The 22,534-nt window shown below is 39.4% G+C and overlaps 1 protein-coding gene across 7 annotated transcripts in view; it reads right to left on the bottom strand.

The window, feature by feature from the left end:
• Window positions 1-22,534, bottom strand: part of LOC134425172 (calcium and integrin-binding family member 2-like) — an 89,856-nt gene that overhangs the window by 63,301 nt on the left and 4,021 nt on the right. For 2 of the 7 annotated variants that reach the window (XM_063169494.1, XM_063169496.1), the window contains exons 1-5: window positions 20,426-20,597; window positions 11,534-11,616; window positions 2,920-3,137; window positions 2,294-2,382; window positions 1,347-1,467 (exon numbers count right to left, since the gene is read on the bottom strand). In XM_063169494.1, coding sequence (XP_063025564.1) covers window positions 1,347-1,467; window positions 2,294-2,382; window positions 2,920-3,137; window positions 11,534-11,616; window positions 20,426-20,505 — 591 coding nt within the window. In that variant the 5' untranslated portion in view covers window positions 20,506-20,597. Of the gene's footprint in view, window positions 1-1,346; window positions 1,468-2,293; window positions 2,383-2,919; window positions 3,138-11,533; window positions 11,617-20,425; window positions 20,598-22,534 lie in introns of those variants that run through there. The other 5 variants (XR_010029612.1, XM_063169495.1, XM_063169498.1 and 2 more) reach the window with 5 other exon arrangements.

Genomic DNA, 22,534 nt, shown 5'->3' with positions numbered 1-22,534 from the left:
AAGCTGTATGCACATTGTAAGGATAAATAAAAATATAAAGCTGCAGGCTTACAGGCAGCCAGCAGTGGCTGCTGCTTTCAGCAGCTCTTTATGTGCTTTACATGGACTGGAAGCATTGATTTCACTGAATTCTGTGAGCCCCCATGCCTCACAGACACCTTTCAATTAATCACATTTTGAACTGAATGTTGCCAATACAAAAGCAGTGGCTTGATGATAGCCAGTATGTACATATTATTAGAAAGATAGCAGTTGAGATGTTATTCTTTCAGTCTTGGGTTCCAGAAAAAAAGTTTCAAAAAAACCCTCTGCTGGATAAACCAGTGCTGGCCAGAGCTCTCTTTTTCTATATAATGTGTATGAACCAAATCCCTTGAGTTGTTCCATTTGGATTCCTCTCCCCATGTTCACAACAGCATAGCCTGGTATTGTATCAATGACACTGCAAGAAGGCTTATCTGACTGTGTATTTTTATAGAATACTTACAAAAATCTCTCTTCCTCCATATTGCATATAAAACACAACTACAAAATACAAAGTAATTAATGAACAACTTATATTAAATACATTTGAAAAAAAACCTGCATATTTTCTCTCTTGTAGGTATGTAGTCTTAGCAGAAAGCTCCATCATGGAGGGCCCTCCTGCTTCAGCAAACGGTGCCATTTGGTGCAAGTTTGATCAATCCACAGGCTTCCCTCAACATCTGACAGACAGACAAACCCTACTCAAGAGCTTCCTGTGCTCCTCTCCCAAGTCTCCTTGCCATCAGATTGGTCTTTCTATCTGGCACTGCTGCTGAAAGGCAGGCCCAGCTGCCCAAGAGTTCTGTCAAAGTTGAGACTGTTCACTTAAGGAGGATCCTGCTTTCTCACTAAGCTCTGTCTCATGTTAACCAAAGTGCAGTAAACTCAAGAGCCTTAGTGGCTGATATTACAAGCAGGAGAAGATGATACCTTGGAAAGAGAAAATCCTGAACACTGACATTCTTAATATTTAAATGACAGACCTTTACAAACCCGCATCAGCATAATCTCTTCCATTCAGGTTGACTGTGTTTTTCCAAAGAGAATCAGGTGGTGACAGTAAAAATATGGGATCAATGGGTTTTTCCAGGTAAACCTGCAGTGAACCATCCAGTGAGTTCTCTGCTGGAGCCACAGACACTGCAGAGGGTCAGAGCCACCCACGAGCTCTGACACCAGATACCAGATCTCTGAGTAGCAACACACACTTCACAAAGAAAGGTTTCATGATTCAGAGAGTGTACATGGTATTTGGGACCAACACAGCATTGAGAAATGAAAAATTGTGGCTTTTCAGTAATCATTCAGCCACCTTGTACCTGCATTATCTTGTCCAGCTGTTTCTGATTTTCCACAACCATGATATCAGTTTTGCTGTCATGGGCAATGTAGTGACAGGCCTCTGGAGAATTGGTTGTATATATCCCTGTGACAATTCCTCTGCATTAAAAAATATATATATATAAATATAGATATATGTAAATATAAATATATATGTATAAGAACATACATTTATATGCATACACACACATACACATGCACATTGTATCAAAAGAGAATAATAATCAAAGATCAGATAAAACCTGAAGGGGTATGAAGATGTGGAAGCAAACAGCAGGACAGCTCTAATGTTTGTTTCACATATTCAGACATACACGAATCTCTGATTTATGCTCATTGCAAAAAGTAATTAGTAAACAATTCAGTAGAAGATGCTGGGACTCAGTGTTTTAACTCACTTAAGGTTACACAGGAGTTAGCTCAGGAAGTGGTAAAAAAATCCTCACTTATGTCCTCTTTTTGTTCAAGCTGTGCACAGATACCAATTTGGATTTCATTGGTACAGAACAGCTTAAGAAATAAAATTCAAATTAACAGGTATCAGAACAGATTAAATCAGGGTAGTTAATATTCATATGTTACTTCATCTGTTTGAATATATCTTACTGTAGATATCATTAATATTGTATAATTATCATTAATATAAAACTGGGATTCTCATCTATTTCCCACATCTTCCATTGATAAGATCCTGTACAACACCTTCTGTGTGACTGTCATGCTTAAGCCCATGGCAAACAGGATCCATTTATGAGTGTCTGAACTATTTGGGATGTAAGGCTCCAGCAGGTTGCTGAAAGTGTCAATCAGTAGCAACACAACTTCCAAGATATGATACAAAGTACTGACTTGATACATTCCCAGACCAGCAAAATAGAAATACCCAAATCCCCCTCAAAAATTAACTCCCCCCAAAAAATCTTACCCAGCAAAAACAGCTCCAACAGCTGAGATGAACCATTCTGGAGAATTAAATCCAAGGATTGCTACGCTATGGAATCGTTCAAGACCAAGCTTAAAAATAATATACAGGAGATTATATAATATAGGCCCACTGGAGAGAAACATACACACAAATATAAACCATGAACACTTTTGATTTATTATCACAGTACTGACAAGGCATGTGAAGGCATGTTTTGGTATCCATAGCAAATCTGGCATTTATAAGCAATTAACAGGATGTGAATTTTCCACTGCCTTCTCCTGTCTGCATGAACTCTGCTGCCCAGAAAGTCTCAAGACCCAGAATATTTCAATATGAACAAGAGCATAATGAGTACTGATATTACCCTATATTTAGAATGTTTTAAAGATAGTCTTTATCTCCTCACTTGCAGTCAAGGCTCCCTGACAGCAGTGTTACCTCTGACCAAAAGTCATTTTCATCATTATAATTTCAATAAAGAATATTGAATACTGATCTTCAAGTAATGCAAAAACCTTCTTATATATTGTGGAGTTTGGGATTGGGTTTTTTTATTAATTGTTTTTTGCATTTTTAAAGGAGACAGAAGGATTAAAGGCATTGGTTTTGTTTCCTGCACCTACCTTCAAGAAGCTCTTGGCTGCTTTCCTAGAGAGGCAGTAATATTCCGAAAAAGTTATTTTCTCCCATTTTCCATTCTTTTTGCTGGCCAAAGCATTAAGGGATCCATATTTTTCCAGGCTCTCCTTGAACATCTGATGAACCGTTATGGGAGTCTGTGGGCATGAGTTATCTATTCTCAGTCTGACTCTGCCATCAGCAAAAGAAGTCCACAGAGACTCTGGAAGGTAAAGCACCATTGTCAAGGTCATCTGCAATTGAAAAATACCATGTGACTGTGTACCAGAAAACAAGAGGATTGAATAAAGACCCCAGGACTAAGCACAACTCTGGCATTTCCCAGCTCTTGAGAGAAGGGTTTTCCAATTTTCTCATTATCAAATATACCAAGTAGAAAGAGAAATCTTTATTTCTTGTACTTCATTCTGCATCTTGATTGAAAGTCCCATACAGAATTATGTTGATGATGTGTGTTTCAGGTACACCCCCAGATCCAGCTGAATCTGTTTGCCTGTGCTCAGCTCTGCACTCCCCCTTGTGCCAATGGAGCAGCTGGTGAATCAGAAGGCTGAAGACATCCAAAAGATACAAAACCTCCACCCCCGTTCAGTATCCAAGCTCCTTTTGTGTGTTCTACCTCTTCCCTCCCTCCTGCCCCTCCAGCTCTTCTCCCTCATCCTGTCCCTGCTCCTCACTACTTCCCACAGTTTCTCCCTTGGTCATTTGTCCCATGTTCCAATGTGTCCATTCCACTCACTCCTGTCTTGCCCTGCTTCCATGGTTCCATTTTTTATCTTCTGTTCTTGTCTTCCTCACCCTGTCTTTATACCATCCACTTTTTTCTCCCTGTGTTTTTTTCTCCCCTTCTTTGACAGGACAAAGATGCAGAGCACCAACAAATGTCACTTGGCTCTCACCACTGGTGCCAAGGACTGGGACAGTCCCTGGCACTCACAAGAAATGTCTGCCTCAAAGACTGTCCTTGGCTCTTGCAAACCCTGCAAGAGGCTGAGTATGAATACACTCCTTAGAGGATCTAGGGTGTATAAGCTGGCAAAATTCAGGTGAATTCTCACATGGAAAGCACAAATCCTCCCACGACTCCTCCATCAAACAGTTCCCATACTTATGAATAAACAGTACAAGAACATTTTTAAGAAATTTTTTTCCTTAGACGTACTTTCATAAACAAAGCAATCTTTTTAGCACAGGCATAAAAATGGATATATTCTACAGTGAGCTGGTGAAAAAAATTTCAGACCAAAGTGCTTGGGTTTATAAGAATTAAGAGTAACAGAAAACGGTTCTTTTTGTAATTCGTAATACAAGTTAGTAAGCATAATTGTATTTCACTGTGCCTATGGAAAGCAAAATCTGCAAAGCAAGCTCAGTTAGTATCTCTGCTGTTCCTGCTACCTCAGTGGCTGAAAAAGAGCAGTTTTGGAGTGTTCAAAAGTACAACATGCATCACAACGCCTCTCCAATGCTATTCTAGGTGCTTCAGAGGTCTGGGAACTGCCTCTCTGAGCACTTGTGGCAATACAGGAACACATCAGCCACAGCTGGATCCACACCAGTGCTTTAGAACACACTCGCACCCTGCACCAAGAGCAAACTACTGTAAACTCACAAACATTTCATTCCATTCCTGCTCCTGGCTGGCAGATTTGCATTCTTCTCCTGACAAACAGAAGGTGCTAATGACAACAATAAGAACAAATTAAGCTGCTTCATCTCCATGCACCTTCATTTTCTCATGTGTCAATGGCACATAATGATTTTCAAAACATAGGGGTGGAGTTGTGCTTAGGTCACTGGAGAAAGGGCATCATAAATCCAGACCGTTTAGAAACAAATAGCTGTGAAGGAGTTTAGGTAATAGACAGACTTTATCAAAGTGTAAGCAGTAGCACCCAATAAATATTTTATGAGTTGAGAAGGCAAAGCAGCTGTTTCTGCACTTAACCCCAAAGCAGGTGTGAAAAGGATGAGAGGTAAGACCTGTCAGAGAATTGTTAATCCAAATGTTTATTGGATGCAGTGACACACCAAAGCCCAGATGAAAAATTATATATATAGATGTTCTGGCTTCCAAAACAAAGGTATCAGGGATTGCAGGTGTGCTTGAACACAAATAGGTGACTGCTCTGTTCAAAACAAAATCATAGCATACAGATCTAAAATATAACTTTCTGGTCCATATATTAAAAACGTTCCTGAATAAAGATGTTCCTCTCTTGAAGGAAACAGAAAATATTAGCAACATTACTACAATAACATTAGAGAAGTTGCATTAATAGTGTCTTTTCACTTCACATGTGAGCAAATAACAGCACTGCTCCCAGAGAACAATGAAAACCAATCAAATCCCTGAAATACCTATACATAGAAACCAAAAAATGTACTTGAAAACTGGGTTTCCTTTTGTTTTCATTATGCAGGTTTTTCTACTGTTAAAAAGGCATCTTTGATTCATATCAAAGACAAGGAACAGAATCACTTTCAGAGACTGTGCATCACCTTAATAATACTCAAGATACAGTGCAAACAAATACAAACCTGAATGCCCATTCAGTGTTTGCTTTTGCATGTATTTGCAGGTAGAACTTAAACCTCAAAACAGTTCTGAAATCTCAATAAGCCAAATAATTCTAAAAATCTAATTTGTCTGTCCCCAGAGTTAGTAGAAAATCCCAGAACATGAACAATATATTCCTCTGTCAGTTTGCACAGGGATTTTGAGCAGAGGGCTCATTCTTCATAGAAAGTGCCTGGTAAGGAATGCCTGGCTAAATACTAAATGCATCAATTATAAATGTTGGGAGAAGCAAAACAGGTGTTCTGCCTCAGCATCTGAAAGTTAAGCTGCAATTCTAGGCTGGAAATCAACTCAGTATCTCCTGAAACCAAGTGGAGATCAGAATAAAACCCCTCAATATACACTCTTAGCACTGGTACCTTATACAATTGTAGCTCCACAGAGTGACAGGAAAAAACCCAGCACTGCAGCTCAAAGCACTTGATGCCACTGAAAGTTTTGTGTATGCAAGCAAAGAGTAGTTGTTCCTTTCCTCTTTCTTCCACTAACTCCTGCTACCTGCATTATACTTCATACTCAAAATGCTTTTTCATTCACTACTATGTGACCTTGGCTCATGTCCTTCATATGAATCCTGAAGGTCAGAGATGGTGCAAGAAGATTTCTGCTTAAAGAAGGCTATATTGGCAGATAAGAAGAACAGAGATTTTATTCAGGTGATAAAATCTGGACTGTCACTGTTTGAGGCTCTGGAAGGACATTTTTTTCCCTATGTCATTCTCCTCCAAGGCCAAAAACTCCATGATCAGACTTCATTTTCCATGTTTCACTGCCTTCCCTGCTGAAGGAATGGCTCAGGGTAGTCTCATTCATTAGTTATAACAGGATCACTGTACTGCAACCTCTCTTGGGAACTGTTCTAAGAAAAGCTGATCTAAATACCTGGGATTTCAGATGGGCAGTTTTCCCACCAAGATGGGAACTAAAGTATAAATTTTCAACAAGAAACTTAACAGGAGGAAAAGTAGTTAAGACCCCCTTAGAAGACACACTTGCAGTTTTCAACTGATCTTTTACAATACAATCCCAAACTTATGAACTGTTTACATGTGAATACTGTGTACAAAGTACCTTTGTTATTCAAATATTTTACACCAAGTTTGAAATTACACACAACATAGAACAGTTACACATTTTGTGGTTTTTAACAGCCAGTTTATTCCTTCCACCATGTAAAATGGGAAGTTCTGACATGGTACAAGCCCAGATATGAAAAATTACTTCAAACAGACAAACAAATAAGTTTTTTTTCCCATGTATAATCAGTCTGACTGAAACTGCTGGACCTCTGGGATATATGAAGGATCAAGAGGAATCAAGAGAAATACACTAATCCTACAGCTTAAAGCTAATATCATTAGTGAAACCTTCTCTCTGTTCACTACCTGACCTGCAAGTATTCTGGTGACTGCCAGAAAAGATTTGAGAATGTAAATGAATTCAGGTGTTTATGGAAGAACAGCTCTGAGAGTCATATAAAATGCAAAAGATCCAAGGTCACCTTTCAGACAGACAAACAGCCTGATTGTGGAATGGCCCTGCTGCATGATCTGAGCAACTCCAAGTGATATTCCACAGATATGCCCTGCCAAGCAAGAAGTAAACCAGTAATTTAACTTCTGCCTGAAAATTAATCAGAACTAACTCACAAAACAGGGTCTTGATTATATGCCAGGTGCTGCAAAACATCACTCTGCCCTAATGACAAGAGAAGGAATTCAGCTCTCTGCTGGAGGCATTCCTGTCAGTCACCATCCAAGATTCCACAGCTATGACGCCATCACATTCTGCTGAAAACAGAAATACACCATTCCTCCTCTCACCCACTACTTTTCACTTTTCTTCAAGATGTCTATGACCCTGAAAGATTAACTTCATTTTAGTAAGAGCTGGAGCTGAATAAACACTGTTTAGAGTCTGCAGGCTTGGCATTTGTGTCAAACTTCTCCTTGTGCCAATAAACAGATTAAACAAAGGTACAGAACTTTGGAATTTCAAGAGAACCTGAAAGTCTCAGCCAGCCCAAACACAGAGTGATTCTTCTAATAAAACACACAAACTGTGTGTGGTTGTGTGTTCCTGTGGCTTGTCTTGCCACAGCTGGGGGAAGAAAAGGGTTTTCTGTTATATTACCAGTTTTCCACAATAAACAAATAATTTTACCCTCTCTAACAGAAAAGACAAATAGAGGAAATATTTTTAAATTAACCAAAACACACAAAAATATTTCAATTAATAGAAACTACTACTTTTTCCACTGTAGGAAAAGGGAACAATTATTAATTACAATAAAACATTCTCCTCCTCACATCAGTAAACCCCTACATTGTGGACCAGAGAAATGAGATATCCTCCAAAGAATGCCTCCACGAGCTGACGTGGAGGGAGTGGTGCAGCAGGACAAGTGCAAAACAAGCTTCATAACAATACCGACGCCTCTAAAAGTGATTACGGTGCACCAAAATGAAAGCGTGTGGAGGGTGTAATCAGGAGGAAACATCACTACAGAAACATTGCCCAGGCATGCAGGAATGGAAAGTCAAAACTCAGAATTGAAATTGGTGAGTAATGTGAAAAGTCACAAGAAGGGCATTTACAGGTACAGTGGCAACCAGAGGGAGAACCAGTGATACTGTGGGCAACTCACTGACACAAGACATGCAAAGGGCTGATGCTCTCAGTGCCTTCTTCACCTCAAGGTCAGGCTTCCTGAGCTTCCAATCCTACTGGAAGGTGAGCTGTTCTACCTACAGCAGCAGAACATCAAAGTAGGGACCACATACACAAACTGCACGCATACACAAACTGCACGCATACAAGAGTTGATGGGATCAGATGGGTTCCTTCAGAGTGGACACTGAGAACCCAGGTCAAAGCCATCCCAAGGTTGCTCTCTGTCATCTTTGAGAAAGCACAGCAATCTGGTAAGGTCCCCATCACAAGGAAAAAGGTAAATGCCACACCTGTCTTCAAAGAGCAGAAGAAAGAGGATGCAGAAAACTAAGGGTCAATCAGCCTTACCTCAGTCCATGGAAATGCTATAGAACAAACTCTCCTAGAAATCATTTTGAGCTATAAAATGGTGACTGAAACCAGCTAGAATGGCCACCCTTAACTTGGTCCAGAAAATATAACCCACCTGCCTTCCAAGATGAGTTGACTAGCTCTGAAGGTGAGAGCAGCAGCACATTGCTTACTCTACCTTTAACAAAGTCTTTGACAACTTCTGCCTAGCTCAGCATCCTTGGAAGGTTTGAACCAGCTGCAATTGGAGGAACAGGTATATAAAATATTGACTGGACAAGTAGTCTTTAGGAACAGTGGTCAGCAATTCTAAGTCTTGTTAGCAGTCAATTCCAAGTGACATTCTTCAGGGGTTACTTGTGAGAAATACACTGTACAATGATGGCTCTCTTGTCCTGGACAACAGAATGCACCCTCACCAGCTTCAGTGAGAAAACTTGAGGAAGTGATGGACAGGACAAAAGGCAGGGAGGCCATCTGGATGGACATCAGCATACTGGAAGAATGAGCTGACACAACCTGAAAGCTTGAAAAGGGTGAAGCCAGGTCTTGCACTCTGGGAAGGACAGCCCCATGGGACAGCATGGGCTGGGTGCCAGCTGGCTCAGCAGGAAAACCCCCATGGCTCTGCTGAACAGGTTGGCTGTGAGTCAGATGCGTGCCCCAATGGAGATGAAGGCTGACTACACCCCTGGCTGCACTGGCAAGATTAAGCCAGCAGACCAAGGAAAGGGATTATTTCCCCCTACTCAGTGCCCCTAAGGCTGCCCCTGAGACAGTGTGCAAGAGAGAGATCCTGACAAGCAAACTGGCACAAGCCAAAAAAGTGATTCCAGGGCACTCAGGGGTCTGGAGCACACCACATACAAGAATCCCTGCAGGAACTGTGTTTCTCCAGTCTGGAGAAGATAAAAAATGAATCTACCTGCAGTTTGTCAAAGACTGAAGCAGGTACTATGAGGAAAACAGATTTTTCTCAGAGGCACACAGCAGAAGGACAAGAGGCAATTGACATGAGCTGCAGCAAGGAGAATTCTTGCTGGATCAAGAATTTCACAGTGTAGGTGACTCAGCCTAAGAAGAGGTACTGAGAAGCTGTACAATTTCCCTGGAGGTTTTCAAAACTCAGCTGAACAAAGCCACAAGGCTTCCTATGAGCAAAAAGATGTCCTAGTTGCCCTCCAGTGCTCTTTTCTGACATAAATTACTTTGCTGATTCCATCAGTATAAAACCAGCATGGATGAGCTCTCTTCTAACTTCACACTGGTTTTAAGTCAATGTAATGCGTGCTGCCAACATTAAGGTACTCTGGATTCACATATGCATTAGAAAACCCCCAAATACTCCTTCCACAGCAATGAGCTTCTATACATTGGTAGAAAGGAATGGGGAAAAATTATAGAACAACCTGTGGTCCTTATTAGATAAATTTACTCCTGAGGTTGCAGAATGTATCAAAGATAAAATGAGGAAGTCATTTCTGAACAACTAGAAGATATCAGAATCTCCTCCTTTTCTCTTTATATATAATGTAGAACTCCTGCAACCAGTCACTGAACTTCCTTCTCATGAAAGATCTTTTGGGAGGAGTTTTTGAAATTCAGTCCTCACCTCACCACTCAGCATCTGTATAGCAGTATGATGTTTCCATGTTAAAGCCTGCTTCCCATTTAAATGGATAACAAATAGAGCCACAGATTCCCAAGGTCAAATAGAAGAAAGACAAAGTCTAACAAATTGTAAGCTCCTGATTCATCAACTAGAAACATATCTAAACACCAATAAGGGAACTGCTTAATTAAAATGGATAAGATGGGACCTGTGTTTGCAGGAAAATTATGATGGAACAGCTGGAATGGCCTCTATCCTTAGCTGTTCTCCTCACCTTTGAGGCAGAGGCTGTGGTCAGCCCTGCAGGAGTGGCTGAGTGACACGTGCATTCCTGCTGGAGCTCTGCTTTACAGCCCAGCTTACTTCTGTAAACTGCAGCAACCTCTGGGAGAGAAGCAGGTAGGAAGCTGGCAGCATTAACCACTGTCCCAGATAAATGCTTAGGAAAATAGGTCAGAGCCTTCACAAGCACTCTGCAGAATCAGTCTCAGTGACAATCTACATAGAGAACATGTAGCTCAAACAGTACAATTAGATACCCTGGGAATTTGAAAACAGGAGTTTGTTATGCCTTTATTCATCCACATTTATTTCCTGCTCACTGAAAGCATATACCTAGCAGTTCACTTCTTGGAAAGAACCCTACTGTGTATCAAAGACCTGCCTATTGAAAAGTAACTATATATCCAGACAGATAAATATTTATACACACTATACAGCCTGCATGCAAAATTCTTACATAGATCAGATAGCTATGTGCTCACTGCTTCAGTTTTCTCCAAGAACAAATGTTTTGTTGTAATGAGCACATTTAGATACCAGTAGCAGCCTCTCCAAGGCAACAGGGAACTCTCTTAGGGCTGCAAACTTCCAAAGTTTTGCTAGCAAACCTCCTTTAAGCCACATGGCAGCACGCTCAGGCAAGCCATTCAGCACTGCAGCTGGATTCAATGACACCAGTGTGCACATGCTCTGATGCAACACACAATTGACCAAAGCACAGATATTCCTTTAAAGCCTCCAGTTACTACACTGCACACCAAATCCTCCCCAGGTGACAGCTGGTGAGTAGGCTGTGATGCCAAAGGTAACACAACAATTTGCATGATTCTCAATAGGATCAAGCTATTTTTAATTTTTATCCAGTCATCATTTCAAATACAGACAAACACTGGCAGAAACACATGCAAATTTTCAGGCAGCTCCTGAAGAATTTTCAGCTGCCCTGACTCACTTCAGTTTTAATCTTGTCTTTCATTAACTGGGCCCTGAGAAATTGTCACTCAAAACCTGCTAGAATAGACATAAAAAATACATTTAAAAAGAAAAAACAAACCTAAGAAGAGCTCAAATTTCCAAGGATCATCTTTAACATATTTACCTGCTGGCTCTATGCCTTCACCCTGGGTCTCCTCCAAATGAGGCAGCAGATCCCTGCAGACAGTCTCTGCATCTGTAAAGGTTCTAAAAGCAAATAGAACTATTAAGATGTTATCCAGGAGCACTAGCAGGATCTACTACAATCAGCGTACAAATATGCAAAATAGATATCAAAAGGTAAACAAAACCACAGCTTGCAAGCACTTTGAAATACAAGCAGGTGGAATTAGAAAGTTCAGAGCTATCAAATACTTTTCACTCTTGCACACTCCACTGTGACCTAGTGCAATGGAAATGCCTTGCCCTAAGAAAGACATTCTTTATTTCACACTTTTGGTTAAAACATCATGGAATATACCAGATGAAGACACTAACTTTGAAATTCCACAAAGAGGCCATGAACCATACAAGTATGAAGAATGAGTTACCAATCTTAACCCTGATCACAGTGACACTGCTACAACAACACCACCTTGTCAATTGTCACTGTTGATACCTTGATGAAGCTCTGAAGTCAGGGCTTTTTTTTTTTTTAGGCCAGGAAGAGAAGGCAATTTTAAAAATAATAATACTAATAATTATAATAATAAAGTTTCTCAACAATGTCACCAACACAACAAATTATCATTAACACATGAATGAAATTAACTTTTCCTAAAAGTAAACAGACCAAGTTTAGAGTACAAATACAAACTCTAACCCAAAAAGTCTGTAAGGTGACAGACTGCTAAGAATTCCATGTGCAAAATACCTAAACAAAAAGCATTTAGAAATTATCAAATATAGCAATGCACTACAGATTATGCAAGAATAGCATCATAAAGATTTTTTAATTTAGCTAATTTCACTTCATAGAACAAATGGTGGGAATCAGAAGCTTTAGAGGCTAAGAAGAAGCTAGAACTTCCTTCATTCTTTCCCCATACGTACAACAGAAGAGTCCTGAGTGAAGCTCAGGAAATCCTTCCCCTCACAGTAATAAATTAACTCAAAATGTAGAAAAAGAAAGTTGAAACAATACCCTTCACAGCTTTCAAATAAATACAACCTCAAAAGCAGTTTTTACACAGTGGGGACAGGGAGCAAACAGCAGGACCAAACACTTCATCAGACACTATTTCCCACTTCATATTAACAACCACACTTGTAAAATACTTATATATGTGGGACACTCCTAGAATTTATTATTGTCACAAAAGCCTTAAGCAAGCTGTGTCTCCCTTACAATAACTCAGCAGACTCTGTAACTCTTCACCCCTCAGAAGTAACAACCACAGTTCTTTTCCCTCCTCACTCTTCCCCACAGGTACCCTCAGGGCAGGGCACAGGTCACAAAAGCAGCTGAAGGAAAACAAGGAGTCATCACTAAGCTTGCCTGTGAGGATATTTCCTCTCTTGTTAATGGCATAATGGCATGAAACATGAAAGGGCTTGTCTGATAAGCAAAATGAGGATCTGAAAATAGTCACTGGCTTGGTGAAGGCAGATGCTGGGGAGAAACTGAGTAATTTAAATACAGAAGGGGATTATCCCACATTTTGAAAGGTAAGCCTGTGTTTGATATGTGGAAGAAATGGTGACTTAATGAAGTGGGATTGCAAAGACAGAATGAAAGACGAGGAAGATCTGTTTGGGAATAAAACAAAAAATCCCCATCAGAAATAACTTAAGAACATATGATTGTCTGCTATCTCAAAACACTTGATACAATTCTTGATTCTTTTCCTATTTTAAAGAAAAACTATATTTGATGTTTAACAATCCAGTGGAACCTTTTGCTTTAAATATCTTGTGAATAAAAAAGCTTTTTATTTTACAAAACAAATAACCTGAAGTCTTGGTCCAAAGATAACCAAAACTTTTTTGATGAAAACAAACAGCAGAAAAGCCTTCTGAATAAAACAACTCTGATTAGTAATGTACCAGAAAAGCCTCATCTGATGATACTCAAAACCTTAATAAACATTATTAATGACTTTTTCCAGATTAATATCTCTTTAGATTGCTTTATTCTTATCTATTACAGGACACTGGTTCAGTTTACATTATATTCTCTTTATAGAAAAACAGCAACCAACATTTGAACTTCTGGACTTCCTCTGGTAATGTTTCAATGTGCAAAACTCCCATGGGGTCCCTACACATTCAGTATCTTTGTGAGGGTTAAAGTTGGTAGCACTCCATGCTACATAGTTCTTACCTGTCCCCAGGAATCAGGCAGCTCATTTGCCAGTGAGGCTTTTTGCCCGGAAAGTACAATTAAGAAATTTTCTCTTCCAACAACAACTTCTGTGTGTATTCAGAACCATTGCTTCTGAGTGAAAGAATGTGGCTTTGATGACTCTACTTTAACCTTTTATTAAGAGTTATTTCTTTAAAAATTAAGTAAATATCCAAGAATGGTTATGGTATCTGGAACTGTTCAAGACCGAACTGAGCAGAAATTGGTGGGGCTGCCTGATCAAGAGGTTACTGAGCATAAATTGCAGCAAGGAGAAAAGGCACTGCAGAACCATGGCATGATGCCAAGATGCCCCAGCAAAACCAAAATGCTTCAGAGATCTGGACTTTGGCTCTTAAATTTTTTATTAAGACTGTGGTTCTGCATAAATTATTCAGTGTTATTAGTGCAGGGCCAGCATCTTCCAAAATCCAACTACCAGTTTAAAGGTGGACTTTCTGCATCTGATTTCTGCAAGTTTACAATTCCAAAGATAATAAGCAAAAACCTCTACAAATCACACAGAGCTTGAATTCAACAGTGGGGGTCATTTGAACAAGTCAATTAGGATAAACTGAGACAGAGTTCCAAGACACTGACCAACTAGAACTAACCAAAGCATATTTCTGTAGAACTCCATTAGCATGGGTGTTTTTTGAATGACAGTATTTCCTGATGTAATTTGGGCTTTATTTTCAATGTATTGCTCTAGCAAACATGACCTCATCTGCTGCCTGAATTCAACACACTGCTCTCACCTGAGACAGCTCAGGCTGGCTGGTTTATCCAGAGCTCTGGGGCAAAGCCCAGCACTGCCCACCCCACCCACAGCTCCCACCACTCCCCTGTGCCCCTGGATGCTGTTCCACACTGAAGCTGCTCTCACACACCAGGCCAACCTGAAAAGCAAGATTCTGAACATTCTCTATTAACAAAGGGATTAACAAAGGGACAGCTTCCTTTCCCTCTGTTTCCATGACTGTAACAACTCTAGTGAGATTTATCTTTGCAACCCAGGAAGCAATGTGTGTGTGAGGTAAAATAATGATTGATGTAACTGATAGCCCTTCCTGCTGGGTGTGAGTCACCAGAGGAGAAGCATCCAATCTGGATTTGCTGTCATAGCAATTACTGGCTTTATCTGAGTGTATTTGATAGCAACCACTGAATACAGTATCACTTCTCATTGTAACTACAGAAACTAAATGCCACAGCTAAATCTCTCTGCTTTTATCATTACAAAATGAGTGGTTTTTTGCTAACTGCACCCTAGAAAAACTGTTTGCTCTGTTCCCATAATGATGCTTAGTGATTAATGGCACTGCTTACCGTGATACCAATTTCCATATTTTTTTATTGTTGTTTTAAAGAACTTTGGAATTAGTCTTTCCCTTCCACAGGCTCTGTTTCCTGTTCTGGGAATGAGAATTTCTGCTTAAACCTCACGCTCTAGGCCAGAAACAGATATTTGCTGTCATCTAAATTGTTTCCTCATAGTAAAATCTGGTGAAAATACAAACAATAAAACTGAAGAGAATCTACTAAGTCAGTCTTTAATATGATAATAAACCATTTTCCTCTTTGGAAGAAACATTTTACAGAAACTCCCACTTGAATAAGCCTTACAGAGTACACTGAGTGTCCTGTAAAATTATGTTGTAGCTTTTCTCTCAAATTTAAAAACTATGAAATTTATGTTCTAGGATACATTTTGGCCTGTTTTTTGCAGACTGATTTCTACTACCACAAACTGCACCAAGAGAATATGAACATTGTTATGCAGCCATGATATTATTATGAAATTTAAGGGGAACCTATTCATTAAACAGATTACATATTTGAGCAAATAAAAAGACATCTCATTCTTTTGGTATTCCCATTCCCTATCCTATTCCTGTTCAACTCCTGTAATCTTGTCAATGTTAAGTTTTTACCAGGCAGCTCTCTACAGGAATTATCAAAAATTTAAAAGATTAGCCTTTCTAGAGAGAGAGAGAGAGAGAGAGAGAGAGAGAGAGAGAGGCTTTCTATAAAGTTGCAAAAATAAGCCATTGAACAAATAATTACATTCATAAATTGTTAATACATTATTCAGGACAAGGTATTCGTTTAGACATCAGAATATTTACTCATAACCCCCTATGCACATATAGCAAGCCAAAGTACTTCTGCATTTGGAAATCACATTAACAACTGCTCACAAAGAAGACTCAAACATTTTTTTGTCATAAAACCAGTGGGTAGTTCAGACCACACATTCACTCAGAGCCACATCCTGAGCTTCCAGACCTGTGCTGTCAGATTCACAATGGAGATACCATCTCCTCCTCCCTTTCTTGGTATCCCTGTTGCAGAGGCTTCTTCATTACACAGCTTTTCCACTCCCACCCTGCTCCTGGGTCCTGTTGTACCACATGTGAGATCATCGTGCAGCAAAATATTTTTATTAACTAATTATTCTTATTCTGGTTTAATGGATAAGACATAGTCACTGTTGAAGATGCTGCGTTCATTATCAGATAAGCTGAGGTTGTGATCTGGCTGTGGTCAACTATGTTACTGCAGTTCAGGTCCACTTAACTTTCAAAGCTTTTATTATAAAACTTGCAGATTGCAAGATTTTTCTGCTTTTGCCCTCTCAAAAGAAATTATCCTGCAGACTGCAACAGAGAACACAGCCAATAGGGAGGGAAAGCTCAGTTACAGTGTCTGCAGAGTGCATACAGTTTCTCTGTCCCTTACATGATTTCTTCCAAAAAGCAATCCTGTTCAGCCTCTCCTGGGGATGCTCTGACAGCACTGCTTCCAGAGTCAGTGGCTCTCAGGAAGGCTCAGTGCTGCTCTGCTCTCACTGTGATGATCCAAAGCAGGGCAGCTCCTTCCTCTGCCTGGCTGCTCCTCCAGGCATATCACCTACAAGCTCACCAGAGACTGCATTCACATGGCAGTGGGCATGTTACTTCATACTTCTTACAAAAAAGTCCCACCTTTTAATTAAACTCCTTTCTTTGCTTGCCTTGCCCAAAGAAATATTTTGTAAGACACAGGTGTTTATCTTAAGGAGCAATGTGTGCAGATCCCCATTTGCACAAGCATTTTTTTCTCAAATACTTCTTTATTGAACTGGCTTTCCTAACTATTAAATATTAATCCTATTTAATAAACACACAAAAAAATAGGCTGAAGTGGAAAATACGCCTTTTTCCAAGACAGAACTTCTCCATAAATTTTCATTTTATCTTTTACTACTTGCTTCTCTTGAGGACAACTTAGTGAATTCCTTCTCTGAACTCCTGCAGCTTGTTGGCTTGATTATTTAAGGAATCCACTATAAAGTGGATGACAAAACATCCTTCTTCTAATCAAGTGTCCATCCTGTGCTGTTTCAGTCTTGGTGACAAGTGTCCCAAATATTGATCTCTGTTCCAGCACTGAGGAATTCCCCCCTCCAAGCTCTTGCTGCATGTTCTCCAGGCCATCCCAGCTATACACATTCCACCAGCCTTACTCTGCATTAGAGTTGCTTTGGGGAGTGCTTTGGGTCTACATCTGCACATTCATAAAAATTTTTCATTGGGTGTTAGACATTTTCAACAGCTCATTGGGACATTGAATTCAAGAGGGAATCATTAAGTATTCATCTGCCAACTCTTCTGGCAGCAAAAAGTAATGGTTTAAATTACCTATGGGTAACCTTTGAAAACTGTAATGACTCTGGTATTTTGCCTAGAGACTTCAGAAACTAAATATCTTCATCTGGATCCCATTCATGAGAAATCCTTTCCCAAATCCCCATGTATCCTATAAGAGACCAAAATACCAAATCCAGTATTTTATAACAGAACTCTAGGGACAGAATGTAGAAATGAGCACATTTCTACAATGTGACAAAGACAATAAATTCAGAATCACAGATCTGACCTAGAGTTCTAGACAAAGACAATAAAGTCACTCTGACTCAAATCAACATAGCACCACAGCTTTGATAGACTGGCAGCTAAAGAGACTGGCATAGAATATTTTCTTGGCTGTTTCTATCTCCAGACTCTGAGGTGCTACCAACTATTACTCAAGATGTTCTGAAGATGTTTTCTCATTTTTTATGACATAAGGTAAAAAAACCCCACAGTAATGACACACCACATTAGTTCTTTAAACCCCCATTTTCTGTAATGTAGTATTTTTCCTGTAATGAGTAGAGAGTCACAGGAAGTCCCCATGGCCCTTTACAGGACACTGCTGTCTATTATGACTGGTCATCTTATTTACTAATTACTCCTCTATTCAAATGAGGGCAATATTATAATACATTCCTTATTAATTCTATTTAAAAGTTCCCCTTTGCCCTTGAAGAACAGGTTAGATTTAGCTGTTAATTGGTTTCCATGCCCTCACGAGATTTAAAAACAGGGCCATAGATCAGCCCAGATATGTTCCTATTCTTGCAAAAAGGCTCAGCTGATTCAACAATAACTTTGATTTTCCCAGGGCACAAGAAACCAGTCTTTGTCAAATTACTCACACAACTTCTCTCACAAAGATATAGTTAAAAGCTAAACAAATGCTGAATAAAGAACAAAATACTAGTGATAAACAGCTGAGATCTATTTTACCATATAACAGTCGGCACACACCTTCTAGTAAAACCTATTTCTTTAGTTGCAAAAAACAGAACTGAAGCATTTTATTCTTGTTGAGAATAAATATCCTCAAAAATCAGGTCATGTATTTTGGTGAGCAGAGCAGTTTTAGGGATAGCTGAGAACTTCATGGCTGAATGGGAAGAAATAAACAATGTAACGAGCCTTTTTTATTCTCCCCCAAAAAGGCTCTATTCAGCAATTGGGAGCATACTACAACCCTGCCCTGACCTTGGTACAGATTTTCTGGCTCTGTCCTCCCCTGCACAGCAAAAACCCAGACCTGAAGCAGAAATCTCCCAGTATCTGTCTCTGCATGGTTATTTGCAGGGAATGTAGCAAAGTTAGGTCACACAGAACTCATTATTTCATCTCTGCCTCATTGAATGAATCAGGTCATACTGATTCAATTTCAGCCTTATAAAAGATCTTCCTATTTCCATTTGATACAATTTTATTTTCTTTGTCTAGTCCTTTCTACTTGGAATCCTACTTCCAGCATACTAAAAAAAGGACAGAATTTTGCTACCTAACTTCAAACCACACCAGGTAAACAACAGCATTTAATGCAACAGCATGAACATGGCAACATGCACTGGCATCTTCAAAAACAAACAAACATAGATGTTTATGCCAAAGACTTTGAATGCATCACAAGTATTTTGAGTTCTACGGTCTGATATTCTTCCATCAGAAATTCAGTAAAAACCCAAATGCTAAACATATATCTAACACAGGAACCTTAAGCTTCCTGTTTGCAGTGGATGCAAACCATTGTACTTTTAAATTCTCCTTTAACTTTTTTTCCTTAACAAAGTAAACTCAGATTTTAGGGTTTTTTTATTAAGTATGTCACAAATAGAAGCATGCCTGAACTAAAATAGAGGCATTATTACTGACTTAGCAAAATCCTCCCTTTCATGAGTCAGAGAGTACATATACCTACACAGATCACAAGTCAAATAATGGTTTATGATCTTTGGACAGGTTAAACCAAAAACTTGCAATTCTACTACTTAACTACATTGGGATTCCAGAAGCAACAACAATACATTCAAAGGTTTTCAAAGATTTCTTGAACTTCTTCCTGTTCTGAAAACATTAAGTCTTTGGATTGCTCCTCATGATTCTTACCCAGGATTACAAAGCCCAGAACAGAAGGAACCATTATGGCAGAAATTATCCCAACAATCCTTTACCTGAAAGGATCAAACAAATCTTCCAAGAGACATAACATGCAAGTTATTCCCTAAATAAATGTGAACTTAGATATAACTTAAGACTAAATTCAGTCTCTGGAAATGGATATTAGTCCTTAGCAACACTGACAACTTCTAACAATCAGAAGCTAAAATATTTCCCATGAGATCTCTTGTTCTAATCTTAAGTACTTCCAAAAACTCCAGAGATGGGGAGATTCTCTCCATCTCTAGAGAGATACCATTCCAGTGCTAGATCAACAGGTAGAAGAAACAACGTGTTCTTTTTGTGCTGCCTAGGACAGAAAGGAGGAGACAGCACCCACCAGGATTATTTTTGTAAAAGGTAACACAAACATCAAAATACACTCCTCTAAACGTCACTTCCCCACTCCCACCTCTAAGAGATGGGTTACCTGGTTAAGTTCTGCTGCCTTTGACAGGAAGAAGATAGTCTGTCACAAAGATCAGTTATTACCTGAGGATTACCCCCCCAAATCCAGAAGAGAAGAGGCTAAATAGCCTCTGTGCTATAAAATAAACATTATACAGGTGTATCCTATATGCCAATAAGATACAAGCAACATATCACCTACCCAATGATGCTAGTAGATTTAAAGTCAAAGTAGGATTTAGCAAAGGAGAATAAACCTATTTATAATCTTCATTAACAATTTTCTCTTATTCTAGCCTCAAAAGATACACCTTATCCTTCATTAGATAGTAGAGATACCAGGAAAATTCTTGTGCATCTTCACAGTAGTACAAGAGAAACTTAAGCTGGGAAAAGTTGGTGTATGAGTTTGTTAAAATAAATGCTCAAGCTACTTTACCCATTTTCACAGCTTCCTGAAACATTCCTTGCATTTTCAGTCTGCAGTTGTGTTGTGAGGATCTCTCCACTGTTAAGCATGCTGACAAACCCTGCAAAGCTGGTCACAAATATGCTGAAAAGCTGTGCAGATCAGGCATAAATGAGCTACTTGGAGAACCAAAGAAACCAACAGTAACTGGTTATTTGTTGGAAAAAACAACACGTAATACAAGAGGAGGAGTCTACTGCTACAAAAGCTATTTCTTTCTGATTTTAACATGCTTGAAATGTCGCAGTGCCTGTGAGCTGCTTACTGTTAAACTTTCTTTTTAATTCACTTTTCTTTAATTATCCATGAGAAGAATTTTAATGAGTTCACAATGCTTTAAGATGCAAATCTTTGCTTTTGCCAAGATTTCCACAAATTCATTCACACAAGTTGAAGCAATTCTAATTTTACTAAGTCTAGTTTTGAAAAAGAACATTCAATGAAGCTATTTGCTTAAAGAAAACACAGATTAATTAGGAAATGCCTTAAAGTCAACTCAACCTATGAAACCCAGCACTGCAACAGCAAAGCACCTCCGCCAGCACCACAACTACAGCAGCACTTCCTGCACCTCACCAGAGCAGGCCTATGGTTTAACATGGAGGTTTCTACACATGACTGAACAAATTACTTCCCAGGATGTAAGAGAGACCAGTTCAGATGTTTAGGCTACTTCTATACTGGTAAACTAAACAAAATCCAGAGAATGGCTCAAGCCACCCACTGTGAGCACCTTCCCTGGCATGGCTCTGTAGGAACTGGCACTTGCCTGGACAATGCAGGGCAGAGGCTGTCACTGGAGATATTAATGACCACCCTGTCTGGAGGAGGAAGAGAGATGCAAGCCATGCTGTGCCACGGCCTTCAGAGCCAGAGAACATCATCAAAAATGTTTGACTTAATGGTACAAAGAGAGCCATAGTGACTAGGAGTAACTAAGATAGCAAATATTAACTTTGTAGAAAGTGTGGATTTTATTCCAGAGTGCCTTGCACCACATCCAAACACATAATTGTAGACAATGCAACTTGAAATGAAAGAAAACTCTGAAGGGAGATTCTAAGGGATCTATTCTCAACACCAGAAACTTGATTTGAAAATATCTGAACTCAAAAGGGGGGTATTTCAATGGTAAAAATTTGTCAACATATGCAGCAAAACTCTATTTGTCAGGATTGATTTAGCTCTTTCATTTTGGGATAATTCTCTGAACCCTTTGTTCCAACAATTCTCTGCAGAAAGCCACAAGGTCTCTTCCTTGCAACCAACTTTCCAGTAACATAATAAAAACTCTGCTGCAAGAAAACCCTTCTTTTTCTTCTTCAGGTCATCTAAAGTGTTTTAGATGCTATATGAAGGAAACCAATTAGAGAGCTGCTAATTACCTTGGTTGAGTTGCATCTTGGGTGTTTAGTGGCTGGCTAGCAGGCTGGTCTCCTGGAAGGAAATGGCTGCTCATTCTCTAAGTCTTGTACTTTCAGTGAATAAACAAATAACCTCAATTTAGGTGTCTTCTGTATACACTGTGTTTATGAAAGATTTTGTTTGTTTGTTTTTCCTATAATTTTCCTTAAACTTGCTGATGGTTAGCAAATTATTTTGACACAATCAAGCATTATCCAGTGGCAGATCACTCCTCCAGTAACAAGGGCAGCTTGTTACTGCCAGAAGGGAAGGCAGACTGTGAAGTAAGGGGAATTTATCAGTGGGAATTGGTGGAGAAGAGTTGCTTTGGACTCTCTATTGTGTGACTGTAACAGAAAACTCACATCATTGTGATAAACTCTGTTCCCTGCAACTGTCAGCTACCATCTTGTCACTTGAACAACAGGCTCATGAATGTCAAGCTGCAACAGTTTGACACAGAACCTGCCTTTGCAGTTCTGGTACATTTCTAGGTTGACTTCAAGTTTCAAGAAACAAATCCTAACAAATGAGGCCAGCAACTTACATGGAGCTCAGCAGAAAAAACCTTCATCTTGAAATGGTTTTTACATGTTGCACCTCACAAGATGGTATAATCCTTTTCTTTTATGCCTAAATCTACCTGCATACAAGTTGCACAAGCCTGCACTAGAC

Source organism: Melospiza melodia, chromosome 15 (genome assembly GCF_035770615.1).
Source record: "Melospiza melodia melodia isolate bMelMel2 chromosome 15, bMelMel2.pri, whole genome shotgun sequence".
In the NCBI taxonomy this organism is placed as follows: Eukaryota; Metazoa; Chordata; class Aves; order Passeriformes; family Passerellidae; genus Melospiza; species Melospiza melodia.
The sequence above is the reverse complement of the archived record's forward strand: the minus strand, read 5'-3'. Positions and strand labels throughout refer to the sequence as shown.